Source organism: Mastomys coucha, unplaced genomic scaffold (assembly GCF_008632895.1).
Source record: "Mastomys coucha isolate ucsf_1 unplaced genomic scaffold, UCSF_Mcou_1 pScaffold7, whole genome shotgun sequence".
Taxonomy (NCBI): domain Eukaryota; kingdom Metazoa; phylum Chordata; class Mammalia; order Rodentia; family Muridae; genus Mastomys; species Mastomys coucha.
Window position 1 is genome coordinate 58,614,346 of NW_022196913.1, and position 16,805 is coordinate 58,631,150.

The 16,805-nt window shown below is 43.5% G+C and overlaps 1 protein-coding gene across 1 annotated transcript in view; it reads left to right on the forward strand.

Moving 5' to 3' along the window:
- The window catches only part of Sfxn1 (sideroflexin 1), a 38,640-nt gene that overhangs the window by 1,722 nt on the left and 20,113 nt on the right, over positions 1-16,805 (forward strand). The window contains exon 2 of the mRNA XM_031358376.1: positions 9,909-10,083. Coding sequence (XP_031214236.1) covers positions 9,920-10,083 — 164 coding nt within the window. The 5' untranslated portion in view covers positions 9,909-9,919. The remainder of the gene's footprint in view (positions 1-9,908; positions 10,084-16,805) is intronic.

Consider the following 16,805-nt stretch of genomic DNA (forward strand, 5'->3'; position numbering starts at 1 on the left):
CGCGCCCCCCCCCTCCCGTTTATGTAACAGAAGAGGGTAATCAGCTCCCCCTGGAATTGGAGTTGCCCACAGTGGCAAACTGCCAGATGTGGCAAATTCAGGTCCTCTGAAAGAGTAACAAGTTAACCACTTAGCCATCTCCCAGACCCTTACTTACCTCATGCATGACTCCTGCTGCCTGAAAATGAAACAAAGTATCCCTGTAGAAATGGCAGCTTTAGCTGTGCTGTTAAACAATGTGCCCTTAGCTGTGTGGAGTTGTGGGAAAGGCCAATATGTGGTTTGGACTTCAAGGTAAGAAATCTAGAATAGTTTCTAATAATCTGTTTTGTTCCGTTTGTTTGTTTGTTTGTTTTGAGACAGGGTTTCTCTGTGTAGCCCTGGCTGTCCTGGAACTCATTCTGTAGACCAGGCTGGCCTCAAACTCAGAAATCCGCCTGCCTCTGCCTCCCAAGTGCTGGGATTAAAGGTGTGCGCCACCACTGCCCAGCCCTTTTTTTTTTTTTTTTTTTTTTTTTTTTTTTTTTTTTTTTTTCTTTTCTAGTTACTCGTTTGAAAGTAAAAACTCATGTTAGGACTCTATCATTGTGTAAACTTTATATATCACTTAGTGAGGGAGAGACGGGGTGGGGAGGGAGAGAGCACCCAGGCCCTTCATCTGTACAAAGTTCAAATCTATTGTTTAGTTGACACTATTAATTTGTAACATAATTTTATAGACTTTATTATATATAATTTATGAATTGATTTTTTTTTCCTGGAACTGAGTCCTAAATCCAGGGCCTTCTACTTGCTAAACAAGCATTCTACCACTGAGCTAAACTCCCAACCCCAAGTTGATCCTTTTGCGTGGCAAATCATTTGACTGACTCTGTCCAAAATATTCTGTTCACGGTTGGGTAGTGTGTTATCATTTTTGCAGGCTGACGCCACCATCTCAAAGGGAAATCAATAAAAACCATAGATGGTTTCACCCTGTTGTGGGTGACTGCTAATTATATATGTGCATGTCCAGGTACAACAGGTTTGTTCTACAAACTCTTTACTTTCAAGACAAAGCCTCTAATTTTCTTATCTATGATTTAATCTCCTGAATGACTGTGACCACAATTAGGGACCACTGCGGGGCAGGTGACTGGCTAAAAAAAGCCAAACAGAAATTAGTAAATAATTGGTATTGATTCAGTGTAATCTTCCATTATAGACACATCACCTCTTACATCCAAAATTGTGGTAAGGACAGAACTGCCCAGGCTGTCATCTAGAACGTGGGGAGATACCTCAGGAGACTATGAGGATTTAGCAGTCTGATGCTACACGGAAAGCCCAGTGTGTGAACCTGAGGACCCCCAAACAGTGGACCACATAGTTCTATTAGGCTCCTTCACACCTGCACAGCCCCAAAGGCCAGTAAGGCCCACCTCCCTTTAGGGACTGGAGTCAGAGCTGGTACTCAGCCCTAGACCTTTGCTTAGCTTCTGCAAGGTACAGTTGTTTTAACCAACAACCTGTTTCCCAGTTTAATAATATAATTAACCATTGTTAGTCTTTAGCCAGGGTTAAAGGTGTGTCACCAGCCACTGAGGAAGCTCATTCTGTGTTCATTTCCTATGAAATTTCAGAGAATTCCTTCTTAAAACCAGTAATTGAACACAGTCTGGCCTATATCTGAAGGCTAGAAATTAGTTTATTTTGAAGAAAGCTTCTTTTGCTTAGACACTTTTGGCGATCTCTAGAAAGCTAGTGTGGCCCCCCTCCATTCTCTGCTAGTGAGGGCAACAGCTTGCGCTCTCCAACATGGCTGGCTCAGCAACCCTACTATAGACTCTTTTCACTTATGAGGTTAATACCACCTTCCACGTGACAATCCTACTGGCTCTGTGAAGTAGCTCCAGTGTCCCGTTTCTTCATCAGGAAAATGAGATGTAGGATGAAAAGTTTTGTGGAGTTGTAGAATCCATACTCCGATCCAAGTCACCTTTGTTTGGCTCGCTTCCCATTCTGTTAGTTGCCAGAGTTAATTTGACTCCCAGGGTAGGTCACAAACTGGGGATCTTCTCTAGGCTGGGGCCAGCCTGGAAAAAAACAGGCCACTAGCAGCAGGTACCAAGAGTTGGGACATCACTAAAATATTTAAACTGTTCTAGCTCAGGCCTTGAAGGTCTCCCAGAAGTCTGGGTCACTTGGTTTTTATTTTAAGTTTTCTCCAACAATGTTTCCCAGTTTGCCTGGTCTTAGAATATATTCCCAGTGTACCTCTGACGAACTAGTTTGACCTCAGCTCTGTCCTGCCAGAATCTCGACCTCCAAGCTACAGGCATTTCTCAAGGGGACAGAGATTTTGGCAGCAAGTGACTTGGGTTCACACCTGGGCCCTGCTGGAGTTAAGTTAATGAGTTGCCTTCCTGTGCCCCGTGAGGGTAGTGATGGTTCTGTAGTTTAGCTAGGGATGCTCTCTTAGTTAAGGTTTTACTGCTGGAAACAGATACCATGACCAAGGCAATTCTTACAAGGACAACATTTCATTGGGACTGGCTTACAGGTTCAGAGCTTCAGTCCATTATCAACAAGGCAAAAGCATGACTTGGATCGGAGTATGCTCGTTATCATCCAGGCAGGCATGGTGCAAGCAGAGCTGAGAGCTCTACATCTTCATCTGAAGGCTGCTAGCAGAACACTGACTTCCAGGCAGCCAGGATGAGGGTCTTAAGCCCACACCCACAGTGACACACCTACTCCAACAAGGCCACACCTCCTCTTAGTGCCACTCCTGGGCCACCCATATACACAGGTTAGCAAATAGTATTGGAAGCCAGAAATCCACGTTTATAAATGTTTCTAAGATGGTGAATAGCATGACTCAGTTCCCCAAGTAGTTGTCTGAGCTGTGGTTTGAGCTCGGGTTCACTCTGCCCCCAAGTATAAGATTCTGCCTTTAGCCTGGCAGCAGCTCTCACACATACACCACCCCACCTCCATCTAGGACTCAAGCTACAGAACAGCTGGCAAAGATGGATATGGCAAATTCAAGTGACCAGCCCACTGGTTGACAGTGCCCAATCATAACAAACTTAACCTGGAGCCATGGAGGTAGGTGTGTGAGGAAGGACCCCGGGGCCTAAGTGTCAGAGCCAGACCTTTTCCTCAGCCCACTGTGTGCTGCTAGTATGGTGCAGGGAGGATTCTCTCTGACGATGATGGGGAAGGCGTCGCTATTCTCACCAAATCGCTTATGAAGATTGGGACATGGAGCAATCTGGTTCCCCTGTTATCTAGTGAGGCTAAGAACAGGAGGTAGGGTGAGAGAAGCAAATGAACTTTACTGGCAGCAAGCTGTTGAGTTGGAAGGCAGAGGATTTCCATGCACAGTCAGTCATGCCAGGGGCTGCAGACACGTGGCATTTCTTTCTTTCTTTTTTTAAGATGTATTTATTATTATATGTAAGTACACTGTAGCTGTCTTCAAACACACCAGAAGAGGGCATCAGATCTCATTACGAATGGTTGTGAGCCACCATATGGTTGCTGGGATTTGAACTCAGGACCTTTGGAAGTGCTCTTAACCACTGAACCATCTCTCCAGCCCCTCACTTGGCATTTCTAAGGAGTCTAATTTAGAACCAGGTAGGTCACTAATCCTTCCAGTAGCCAATTTTCTTGATGTGGTTTTTGAATTGTTCACTAGTACCCAAGGCTCCCAGATGCTTGGCAGGGAGGGGTCCTAATAACATCGAAAGAAACATTATGGTCAGGTCAGATGAGGGATGTTGTTCTTTGTTATTTTCTTGTTTTCAAGGAAGAATCGTTTTCTTGGTTAATTATATTTTCTTTGGAGAAAACAGTCTGATAGAAACTGAGACACATGCTTCTAAGTTCTAGGAGCAAGTCAATTCAGTCACTGCTTCAGTTACCATGGGCGGTGCTGGGAGGGAGCTGACCCAGCCATTGGTATAATATGCTGAGGATATGCCGTCTTCTTGAGGTCCTCATTTTGGTTTGCATGTAACTTAGCTGTTGTGAATTTTAAAACCGTTTCAGCCCATTGAAATTAGGAGTATTTTTGACCAGTGTGTGGATTCAAACACCAGTCAATTCCAGTCTCAGACAGGGTTTGCTGGGTTGGTAGTCTGACAATGCCCCTTCAGCAAACTCAGATGAGGCCTGTGCATAGAAAGCTTGGTGTGGGAAGGGTCTCTGCGTGCACATTTGGAGAGACTGATGCAGGATATGTTCCATTATAATCTGTTTGCTTTTCAACCTGGTGTTTCGTGTGTTAAGAACATTGGAAATGAGGCTAAGCCAGTGAAACGGCCTTAGTGTGCACCAGCTGCATTTGTGAGCTGCGTTTGTTAATGAATGTCTACAGAGACCAGAGAAATGTGTTTTGATGAGGCTCCTTGAGCCTTGGCCAAGAGATCAAATGTTAGCACTAACAGAGCGTCCTCGTTCCCTTGGAAAGCTGTTTTTGAGGTCTGGAGTGATGACTCAACAGGTACCTGGTGCTTAGCCTGGTGGCCTGAGGTAGAACGCCAAGATCCCCACCTTCAACAGACCAACTATTGCAAGTTATCCTCTCACTTCTGCGCCACGGCAACCAGGCATGCCTGTGCACAATGGCATTTACACACACACACACACACACACACACACACACACACACACGCAAAATGGATAAACTAAAAAAAGGTTGCCTCTATAAATAAGAAAGAGAGCTTATTATGAGGGTCTCTGCCAACACCAGGAACAGCAAGTGTGAGCTAAGGTAACAGTCGGTGTGAGCTAAGAAGGAAGTCTGGTTCAACACAGGTCGGTACCCAGGGTTGGTTCAAAGTTTGCAGGCCTGATACCAGGTCATTTGTTTCGGGCATATTTAAGCACAGCATGATTTGGAAAAAAGTTTCCTTTATGACAATTACCTCGCTCCCGTGTATGCAACAAAGCTTAGGACATGAAATGACTACATAAAGATTCTTTGTAAAGCACATGTGACATCTTCCATACAGATGAGTTCTCTAGACTGACGGCATGTGCCATCATAAAGGTTGGGGGGAGAGTCTCGTGTGGTGTCCGTCTCAGTGCAAAGGTCTCCAGGCTATAAACCACCCCGCTATCTGCCTTCTGGACAGAAAGCAGGTTCTCAGGTCTCCTCTTCTGAAGAGACAACTGCGCGTTTAACACTCCTGGCTTTTCCTAGTGCTTCCCTGTGAGCTCAAGGACCTCCGCGGCTCCTACAACTTACTGCTCCCCTAGGTTCAATTCCCAGCACCTACAGGGGCAGCTCATCTGTAATTCCAGTTCCAAAAGCAGCATAATGCTATAATTATTAACGGTCCTAGTGGCTGACAACCTAAACTGTTTATGAGACTGAGAGTGAACGACGAGTAAAAGCCGATGATCTTTCATAAATGGCTTGAAATCACTTAGTAAAGCTACAGACAATGCTTAAAGCTCATTCTTTTGGTTTGTTTGTTTCTTATAAAAGCAGATGTTTTAAAAGCCTATGGGCTAAATCTAAGGATTAAAATCACTCATAAAAAAGATCCTTTAATAAGAATTGATACCTCAACTGACCAGTGGGATTAAGCATCAGTAGAGCAGACTTGATTCAAAACTAACCCCCAGCTGGCCAAAACTCCAGGAGTTACAGATCAGCTTTCAAAAAGCACAGGGAGACCTCTTGCCCCAAGTCTGTCTGTTGGTGTGTCTGCTGCGGGCAGCTAGCGTGGGTGCAGCACTAATTCCCTTCAGACTGAGAAACATGAGAAATCTGCCAGTGTGCTAGGTGGACCTCAGCATGGTTCACTATCAGCTGGTGGTGCTGTGGGTGCCTCCTGGCTGCTCTATTGAGTGCCACCAGCATGGGGTGTAGCCCTGGTGCTCCTGCATCTTTGCTGGTTGTCTGGAGGGACTCCTTTTAGCAGTCTGGAGAACTATCAAAGCCTTAGGGAGATGTGGTAAGAATGTACTTCCAACCATTGTCTCCTGTCTCTCCAGGGTACCTTTCATTTGCCTCCAGTGTATCAAGCTGAGATGCCCTTGAACATTCTTTGCTATTGTATACAATGTGTTCTTTTGAGGTATGGCATTTTTCATTACCCGTGCCTTCATCTGCAGTTTGGAAAGTGTGTATCTCCTCCACTATCTTGAACTATCTGTGGCTATGTGAGCATCCGTGCTGTCCCCAGGATCAGGGTGAGGTGAGCAACAGAAGGCCTTTCTGCAGGCGGGCAGCAGCATCTCTCAGCTGACTCACACCACTGCTTATCACGAATCTCTTGTTTCCTGGCTCAAGAATACTCCCCTAATAAGTAGTTTGAACTCTGCAAGGTCTCAACCTTCAGGACAAGTCTGTAACTACAGCCATTGGATGCCTTCTATCTGCATGTTAACCAATCCATCCTGTTACTTCACCTACCCTCCACCACACCCTCACTTCTCAAAAGATGTGTGTGTGGTACTTCCAGTCCGGCTGAGCAGTCCATGCCAAGCAGCACCCCATCCTTGTATGTCACTCAGGCCACTAACCCAGGTACCCTGTGCCACCACCATCCAGCTGCAACAGGACCTAAACAAACTGACCACATGGGCAGGAGGAAGGCAAGGCAATATGCCCACGGTCCAATGCAGCAGCCCCTTCCTTGGCCCACTCTTGACCCAAAGTGAAGCTAGCCAGGCATCATCTTACCCTTGCTTCCTCTGTCCTTCCTCCACTGGGCACACACATGGCTCCTGAGTACCAAGTACAAAACAAAACAAAACAAAACAAACAAACAAAAAAAACACCTGTTCCTGGCCTATGGCTGACCCAAGTGAACTTGGGAGTCAGGATCAGGGCTGGGCTAGGAGGAGGTAGGTTTTTGGGTTTTCTTTTCTTTTTCTTTTTCTTTTCTTTTTTCTTTCTTTTTTTTTAAATAAAACTAATCAGTTCCTAAAGAAAATGAAAGTAGAGAAAGTGAAAGTTCTGCTTGCCAGTGGAAATTGATACTTTTAAAAGGGTTTGGCCGGGGAGGGGGGGGGGGAGAAAAAGGCAGTGGTAGCGCTCGACTTTAATCCCAGCACTTGAGGGGCAGAGGCAGGTGGATTTCTGAGTTTGAGGCCAGCCTGGTCTACAGAGTGAGTTCCAGGACAGCCAGGGCTACACAGAGAAACCCTGTCTCAAAAAAACAAAAACAAACAAACAAAAAAGCAGGGGGCAGGGGTTGGGTAATTGATCATAGTAAATAGTTACATGTTATCCGGCTTGCTATCCACCATTAGTCAGGATGCTGATAAGGCGATACTGATGCATCTGGTAGCCTTTCTTTTTCTGGTCATGAGAAGCATAGGTTACTGCATCCAGTTTGTGTTGGGAGAAGCCACTTGGACTCACAGTGAGGGAATGGAGCCCTGTTTGTTCTGTTTGCCACAGGAACAAACCACACATTTAGTACCCAAAACAAGTTTAATTGTTCTCTTAGTGCGCTGGACATCAGAAGCCTGACTGGGGCAGACTTCTACCTGGAGGCGCTGGGAAGAGTCCCTGTGCCTTTCCAGCCACTGGAAGCCCCTGCGCTGCTCAGCTGTCCACCCAGCCTCACTTCAGTTCCAGCTTGTGACTCTGGACCTACTCAGATAGTCACAGGATCTGAAGCTAAAATCCCTTAGCCAAGCCCCAGAGCTATGAATGCAGCATTTCCTCAGCTCCTGGGCAGCATGCCGTGCACATCTTGGGTGGCCATTCTTCTGCCCACAATGACAAGGCCTTCCATGGGACTTTGTGGTTTCTGGGGTTTGACAGTTTAACCTGGAGTGTGAAGGTCTTTGTGCAGGCAAGGCTGCCCTGCTTCCTTCCTCCGTAGGTTGGGAATAGCCTCTGGAAATCTTTCTTCATCTGTAGGATGTCTGTACTGTATAGAAAGGACACAGCTATTGTGGAAATGAGCTGGCTTATTTCAGTGCTGGCCTGAAGGGAGAGCACATTCTCCTAAGCATCCAGGGTATCCCTGTGTTCAATAAAAAAGAATGTTCACTTCCCAGCCCATCTTTGTCCCATAGAAGGGATATTTCACAAGGCCTCTGTCTGCAGTGTTCCTGTGGCTCTGTTGGGCTGAAGTTATGGTGTCCACTGCACTAGAAGTTTCTTTCTAAGAAGTTCTCTTTCTTATTTAAAAAGAAAAGGGGACCTCAGAGACTCCATCTAGTACTCTATAGATAGTAACTTATTTTATCCTTAAGAGAAAAAAAAAAGCTAAAGAGACTAGAGAGAAAAAGTGATGTCCTGGGGTCCCCTTTCACCTTCAGTCATGTCACCCGACAGAGTATTTCCTTCCCTTGGGTGTCATTTTTCCTGTCTGTGTGCCGAGCTTGTTGGATAACAAAGCTGAGCTCTAAGGTCCTGTAGAGTTCTTATGCAGTACCACCACAAAGTATTCACTCTGTTATAATGGCATACTGTTGTTTACAATTTAGCCAAAAAAAGTACATACTTGGACTTGAGGTGTGTATATGTGTATGTACATACATATATGAATATGTAATACACACACACATATTAGAAGAATAGGCCATAAATTTGAGAGGGGGGTGTAGGGTGAACACTGGACAGTTTGGAGAGGGAGAAATACAATGAAAGCACATTATATTCATGTATGGAATTCTAAAATAATTAAATAATAAAATTTAAAAGATAGCAAATCAAATTGTTATATACTTGTAGAAGTTTTCAGGAAAGGAATGTCTGAAGACAGTGTCAATTATGATAGAAAGGCTGGATTGTGGGAAATTTTCTTTATTTACATAGTGAGGTGGTGGGTTTTCTGCAGACCAGATGCATATAGTACAGCACCATAGTGCAGTTCCAAGGTAAGCAGTGTTCTTCAGAAGTCAATGAGCAGTTGCGGACCAGAGAGAGGGCGTGCTCCAAGGGGAGGGGAGGAGCCATCTTTGTGGGGCTGTTGGCTTGTGTCGCTTGTCTCTGTGTTTCTGGTAAATTAAAGAAGATGATCTTTAATTTTTGATGAGTGGGTTTTGTGCTGAATGGGTTGCAAGAGCCTGCCATCTTTTTCAGTTTTATAATTGTTAGCATCCGTTATCATTATTGATAGTTTTATAACCTTGCATATCATCTGTTACTTCCAGTAGGAATGACATTTGTTAGGCCAGAATGTGATAGCTTTGCTCAAGGGCACGTGCAAGTTGACATCAAGTGTCTTCCTAGATCATTCTCCTTTTTTTTTTTTTTTTTTTGAGACGGGCCCCTGCTGAGCCTGGAGCTGGCTCGTTTGGCCATGACTTACTGGCCTGGGAGCTCCAGGCTTGGGCCAGCATGCTGTTTTGCAGGCAGTTCACTAACTGAGCCATCCCCTCCCCCTTGTTAAAACTTTGTGTGTTTCTGCCTTATCTGGGGTAATTCTGACTTTCCTACAGGAAAGCAATGATGAAATGCTATGTACTTTAGAGATGAGAAACATGTCGTAAGTTTCTCAATCCTTGCTGAAATGCACTGAGGTTTGGACACAGCTTGCTCTGGTTTGGAACGGTTCCCAGCCCGCCGATTATGGGCCATGTGCACCCCATGACAGCAATGAATGTGACCTAACAAAATCAAAACTTAAACCTGAAACATTTTTGTGTGATTTTTTTTTTAAATTAATTACTTAAATTGGTAATGTGCATAAGAGTAAGTGTGTGTGCTGTGTGGGAGGGCAGGCTAAGCACTTGCAAAGGCACTCCAGTGGAAATCGGAGGATAAATCTGTAGAGTTGATTCTCCCGCCTTTGAGGTAGGTTCCAGGAGTTACCACGTGCAGGAGTTAGTGTGCAGATACCACGCTAGTGTGGCAATCCTTTACACACAGGTTAAGCATGAACTGCAAAGTAAGCTTGTGTAGTAACAATGTCACTTCACCTGACTTGTCTTTCCCTTTTCAGGATCTGGGACGATGTCTGGGGAAGTGCCACCCAACATTAACATCAAGGAGCCTCGATGGGACCAGAGCACATTCATTGGCCGAGCCAGTCACTTCTTCACGGTTACTGATCCCAGAAACATTCTTTTAACGAACGAACAGCTAGAGAATGCGAGGAAAGTGGTGCATGATTACAGGTGATGCTGGCGCTGCGTTTCCTGGCTTGTCGCATGCTGGATTTCTTGTTTTCAAACTGCTTCATGATTTTGCAGTATGTTCTTTTCCCAGTAAACTGCTGCTTACCAAAACAAATGAATAAATAGGAAGACCTATTAGAACCACAAATAACCCGTGTTCATTGTAGCCATGAGGTCTCTTTCCCCAGCATTCTGAATCCTTTTCTCTAACACTACTGTCTCAGCAACTTTCTGTCTTTGGATAGAAACAGCAACCATTCAGGAAACTGGCTCCTGATAACTAGGGTAGGGCCTTGGCTGCTGAGATACAGCCCCAGTGAGAAAGACTTCCAAGGTGTATGTTCAGATGGGAAGGGATCTAACTGGAGTTGAGGGATGCACATAGGAGATGCACCCCATCACTGAAGAGTCACACAGGAGCTTACGAGGATGCCACTGATACAGGGACAGTCTGTCCTCCATATCCACCAATTCCTTGGCCTTGCCTTTAACCAGTTCTGGTAGAAACCACTAGAAAAAAAAAGTCCTATATCAATATTGGACCTGGACAGGCTTTTCTCGTGAATACTCCATGAACAATACAGTCCAACTGTACAGGGCATTTCTACTTCTTGAGGTGTGACAGGTAATCTAGAGACGCTACCAATGTGTGAGAGGGAACACAGACATGATGCCACCTGCCTGAGTTTCAGCAGCTCCAGAAGCTGAGGCAGGAGACTCACCTAGCCAGTGCCTAAGACAAGCCTGAGCAATGTTGTAAGATCTCATCTCAAAAATAAATGAGAAATGGTTGGAGTTAAATACGAATAAACAAATGTCATGCATTCTATAGACAATACCCTAATCTCAGAATTTGTATGCTTGGGGACAACTAATTCAGGAGTCGATGTACTTTTCTGTAAAAGACTGGATAAGAAATACTTCAGGGGGCTGGCATGTCGGAGCCAGACAACAAGAGTGAAGCTAAAGTAGAGAGGGCGACTGAATGAGAACGAGAGGACCACCGCTGTGCTGGCAATGGCAATAAGCCTTTAATGTGAGAAATCTTTTATAGTAAAGCACAGTGAGGCTAAAAAATAGAATTTAACAACAATCATGTAGCACAGTTTCTTAGCACTTTCTCACGGCAAAAGCATGCCCACTTCTTCATTATCTTACAGTAAATATTTTCCCCATGCCCAGGTGCATGAGGTTAGTTTCCTTGACCCTTGCATGCACAGCTCTCAAGAGCCTTGAATTTCTTCCAAAAACATCTTAGGTTCATAGAGCAGTTATGCCCTCAGCTGCAGGGAGATTATCAGAAGGTGCCCCCTCCTTGCCTTTCAGCAGAGGAGCCACCCCTAAATCTTCCCCTATGCTAAAGAACATTCCCACCACATTTCACGCTTTTTTATTTTATTTAAAAAAATCTTCATTGGAAGTTCATCTTGTTTAGCATGCAATTTCATCCATTTCACCTCCAATGTGGTTCTATTTAAACGATTAATGATTATGCGCATACAGCAAGGCATTGTGGATAAAAACACTAAAATAACAAATAAAATCAGTACAACCCCTATTCCAAAAGAAATAACATCATGTAAAGAAGGGAACCCAAAAGATAAACTCTTAATAAATCTTTCAGCTTCTTTAGCTATATCAATATCAATTGGTGGAGCATTGGCAAGATTTTGTATTTGAGAATGTAATTCTGCTAAATCCAAAGAAAATTGCCACGGCTTTCTATAACATTGTTTGAAAGGTAACATTATTTCTAGACCAAATTCCATACAAGAGATTATAAGGTTTCTTATTCTGATAATCAAAGTCATTCCAGTCACACATCTTGACACATGGTAACATTCACATGGCATAATCTCCAGAAGGAACCAAATCACTTTTAGGAGAAGATTGATAACACATAGGAATGATATCAGGCAAATGTCCCAGTCCTAAATGAGCAACGGTAATATTTTTTTAAGATACAGCATTTCTACACCCCAATGTTCTCCTGAAGTGAAATTCTTATCCCAGTCAATCAGTCTAGCTACTCGGGTGCAGTTATTCTTTTCTTCTTTTGTGAAACACAAAGGCAGATTTTTTGCCATTCCAGAATAGTTTGTTCCAGAAAGATATATAGGATGAATATGATCAGAAGATGGTGGTCCCAACACATGAGTATTGTTAACATATATAGGTACCTGTTCATCTGCCCATGTTACAGGATGAACGATGGAGGATGAGGAACATAAGACCAGTAGACTTCAACTTTTGCTGTAAACTGGAGAAGCCATAAAATGCTGAGGACATGAGCCAAGACAGTCAACCGCTTCTTACAATGCTTTTCGTTATTTCTCCTCACTCTGGGGCGAATGATAATTCACTGCATCTTCACCTTCAATTTTGCTGTTTTGCTTTTTGGCATGTTGGACACACCTTTCAGGTATCCACCGAGGATTAGGAGAGTCTATAGGGAAAACACAAACATACCCTCGTCTCCATATTAAAACTGGATCTGGGCCATGTTATGAGCTATCTAGAGGATCCTTCCATAAAACAGGAGGATAAATTGTATAGGAAGGATGCCAATGGCGATCAGCAGCAGAAACACCATTAATGCTGCAGGCGTCAATATCCGAACAGAATTAGGATCAGGATCACCTTTCAGTATTTCAAAAAGAGGTGATAAATCAGGTGTAGTTAATTTCAATGCAGGCCGAATCCAATTTATATCACCTAACAATTTTTGAAAATCATTTAAAGTTCTACATTCCTTTAGATTTAATTTTATCTTTTGAGGAATAAAATGTCTGGGGTATAAATGAAAACCCAGATATGAATAAGGATAACAGACTTGAGTTTTCTGTTCAGCAACTTGTAATCCTTTTGCTTTTAAAGCAATAAAAAGTTTCCTATACACCATATGTAACTCTTGTTCAGTTTTATTAGCCATCAGAATATCATCATATAATGAATTATAATAGTATTAGGAAATTCCTGTCTCACTGATTCAATAGCTGAAGCTACAAACTTCTGAAACAAGGTAGGACTATTAGCCATACCTAGGGGAAGTACTTTCCATTGATATCGTTGCATAGGTTCCTGCAAATTTATTGAAGGAACACTAAATGCAAATCGTTGACAATCTTCAGGATGTAATAAAATAGTATAAAAACAATCTTTTAAATCTATTATTATTTTAAATGTATCCAAAGGAATAGTCATAGGAGATGGAAGGCCAGGTTGCAAGGCTCCCATAGGATACATAGTAGTATTAACTTTTCTTAGATCTTGTAATAATCTCCATTTACCTGATTTTTTTCTTAATAACAAATATTGGTGAATTAGAAGGTTCAATATGATTAGCATCAAATTGTTCCTGCACCAACTCTCGAGCTGCTTGTAATTTTTCTTTATTAAGAGGCCACTGATCAATCCACATGACATCATTTTTCCAATGAATTTTGTCAGCATGATTGACAGGAACATCAGTAGCCTCCACTAGGAAAAACCCAGCCCATGTCTGTTAGATTTTTCCTTAAGTTATATAGGATTAAGTATACTCTGACTATATTTTCCCAGACCCTGAAAAGATAGTAGGCCTTGATTTAACAATTGACCTGATATAGTATTATTAGGACTCCACAAATATATTCCCATATTTTCCATTATGTCTCTTCCCCATAAATTAACCTGGATCTGGATTATTGTCTTCACTCCCTTCCGGTAAAGGAAGATCAGGCTGCTCATACTTAGGGAGATCCTCGAGCACAGGAGGTGCAGAAGAGACAGCTGGAGGAGGATGAGGAGGTGGAGGAAGAGACTCAAAAGATTTACTCTTTTTTACACTCCCTTTAGTCACTCGATTCCATTTTTCCATTTCTGAATCTCCTCTCAAACAATCTTTTATAAGTGACCACAAAGCAAATGTATCCACAGGCACCTTTTCAGGTCCATGAGCAGCATAAAAAGTACGAATTCTTTCTCCATTTTTATTCCATGTCTCTACATTAATAGATCCTTCCTCAGGAAACCAAGGACACACAGTGTGTACAAAGTCTAAAAATTTAACTATCCTAGATTTATCTATTTTAACTCCTCTAGTACATAAAGACTATACAAAACTTGAGTAAAAAGTTCCCTTTCTGGCTGGCTCAATTGTATTGCCCATGATTTATGCTCTCGTTCTCAGAATCCCACGTTCCCCGTTACTTACTCTTAATTTCTTTGCCTAGGCCTTGTAACAGCAGTGCGTCGTCCCTGTAGTCTCAGTGTTTCAGCTCTTCCGAATTCCTGGGTTTCGGCACCATTTGTCAGAGCCAGCCGACAAGGGTGAGGCTGAAGTAGAAAGGGCAACTGAATGAGAATGAGAGGACCACCGCTCTGCTGGCAATGGCAATAAGCCTTTAATGTGAGAAATCTTTTATAGTAAAGCATAGTGAGGCTAAAAAAAATAGAATTTAAAAACAATCATGTAGCACTGTTTCTTAGCACTTTCTCACGGCAAAAGCATGCCCACTTCTTCATTATCTTGCAGTAAATATTTTCCCCATGCCCAGGTGCATGAGGTTAGTTTCCTTGACCCTTGCATGCACAGCTCTCAAGAGCCTTGAATTTCTTCCAAAAACATCTTGGATTCATGGAGCGGTTATGCCCTCAGCTGCAGGGAGACTATCAGAAGGTGCCCCCTCCTTGCCTTTCAGCAGAGGGGCCACCCCTAATTCTTCCCCTATGCTAAAGAACATTCCCACCACACTGGAGAGTGGCTTACATTGAAGTCTTAGTATTCCTGATCTTGCAGAGGACTTGGACTCAGCTCCCAGAACCCACATGGCAGCTCACAATTACCTGTATGTCCACTTCTAGGAGATCTGATGCCTTCTTCTGATTTCCAAAGGCCCAGGCATGCATGTGGTGCACATACGCGCATGCTCTTATACACATAAAATGTTTTGAAAGAATAGATGCTTCAGGCTTTGTACGCCTCAAGGAGTCTCGGTCACACAATAACTTTGTTGACTTTTTATAATCCTTTTAAAATGGAAGATCCCTGTGATCCAAGGCACATCCAGGCCATGGACAGTAACTGGCTGACTTCTGCTCTAGGGAAAAGCCAATCAGATACAGGGAATTGGACCTTCAGGAGCGCTGCACTGAAGGAATATCCCAGGAATAGTGCACCTCAGGCTAGGCAGTTAGAAAGGGACCAGTAAATCGTAAGTCTGACCAGGTTCTGCAGTACACCAAGAGAAGAGGGAAGGTAGGAGTTAAGCAAGAACCCAGTATGAGCCTAGGAACCAAACCCCATGCGCCTCACATCTCCACTGATAGAAACCAGCCAGCTAGAAGGAAGACTAAGCAATTGTCACATTTTCATACTTATGATACATTCCTGCCCAAAAGCAAAAGGTGAAAGGCGTAGCTTTCGCTGCCAAAACCTGCAGCTTGGGTCCTGGAACCCTGAATGAGGCAGGGAGGAAAAGAAGAAAAGATAGACGCACACATACAGGAAAGTGGGCATCCGGTGGGGCCGTGCACTGTGCTGGAGGGTGCCTACCAGGCAATCCAGAACCCTGGGTGTTTATTAGGTAGAGTACAGAGGAGGGCCAAGCTGGTCTAGGTAAGCGGACTATGTGGATAAGCAAGCTGGGGCTGCAGATGTCCTGGAGGAGAAAGCTGCAGCAGCTAATCTTTGCACACTGACCACGCATACTTGGACTCATCCGTTGCCATCTCTCTTGAGCCTGGCCCATGTGGGGATCTGCCTTTGCCAGTTTCTCTTGGGTCTGAGACCTTGGTCTGTTATATACGTTATCCCAGGGGATTTCCTCCACATCCTACAAATGCAGACTCAAGTGCAAAGGATAAAAGTCATAGGAACATTTAATATTTTACATGGCTGTTGCTTTAGCAAGTTTCTTCATTTCTAAATAATCTTGGATGTGGGGAGAATTCTATTATGACAGTTTATTCCCACATCCTTTGTAAATGAAAAAGGTAGGATAATTAAGATCCCAACATTAGGAGAGTGATTTTTTTTTTTAAAGCTCACATTGTGGAGTAATCTGTAATGTTTAAAGGATGAATCTGAGTCACAGAAGGGCCTCACTCCCTCTGAAGATGCTCAGGGAGGGTCCTCTTTGTCTCTGGCCTTGGCTTGTAGATTAGCGATTGTACTCTCTGTCCTCTCTGCTTGTACATAGACACTATTCCTTAGATTTATGACCACTTATCCGATAGGACTTCACTTTGGCTAATTGCATCTATAGAATCATATGCTCTTCGATGTGGACATCAACTTGGGAGTTAATCCAATGTAGATGGTTTAGAAGAATGTTATATAAACAGACAAAGAAATATTTACATTCTATTCTTGAGTAAAGACCATGGCTAGTGGGGCTGGCGAGATGGTTCAGTGGGTAAGAGCACTGACTGCTCTTCCAAAGGTCCTGAGTTCAGATCCCAGCAACCACATGGTGGCTCACAACCATCCGTGATGAGATCTGACGCCCTCTTCTGGTGCATCTGAAGACAGCTACAGTGTATTATGCTAGAGCTAGCAGGGCAGAACGAGGTGGCCGGATCGAGTGGAGCCACATAGGTCCTGAGTTCAATTCCCAGCAGCCACACACATGATGACTCATGGCCATCTGTACAACTACAGTGTACTCATATACATAAAATAAATAAATCTTAAAAAAAAAGAGAGAGTCTCTCTACAAATGTTCACGACTCTCTTAAAA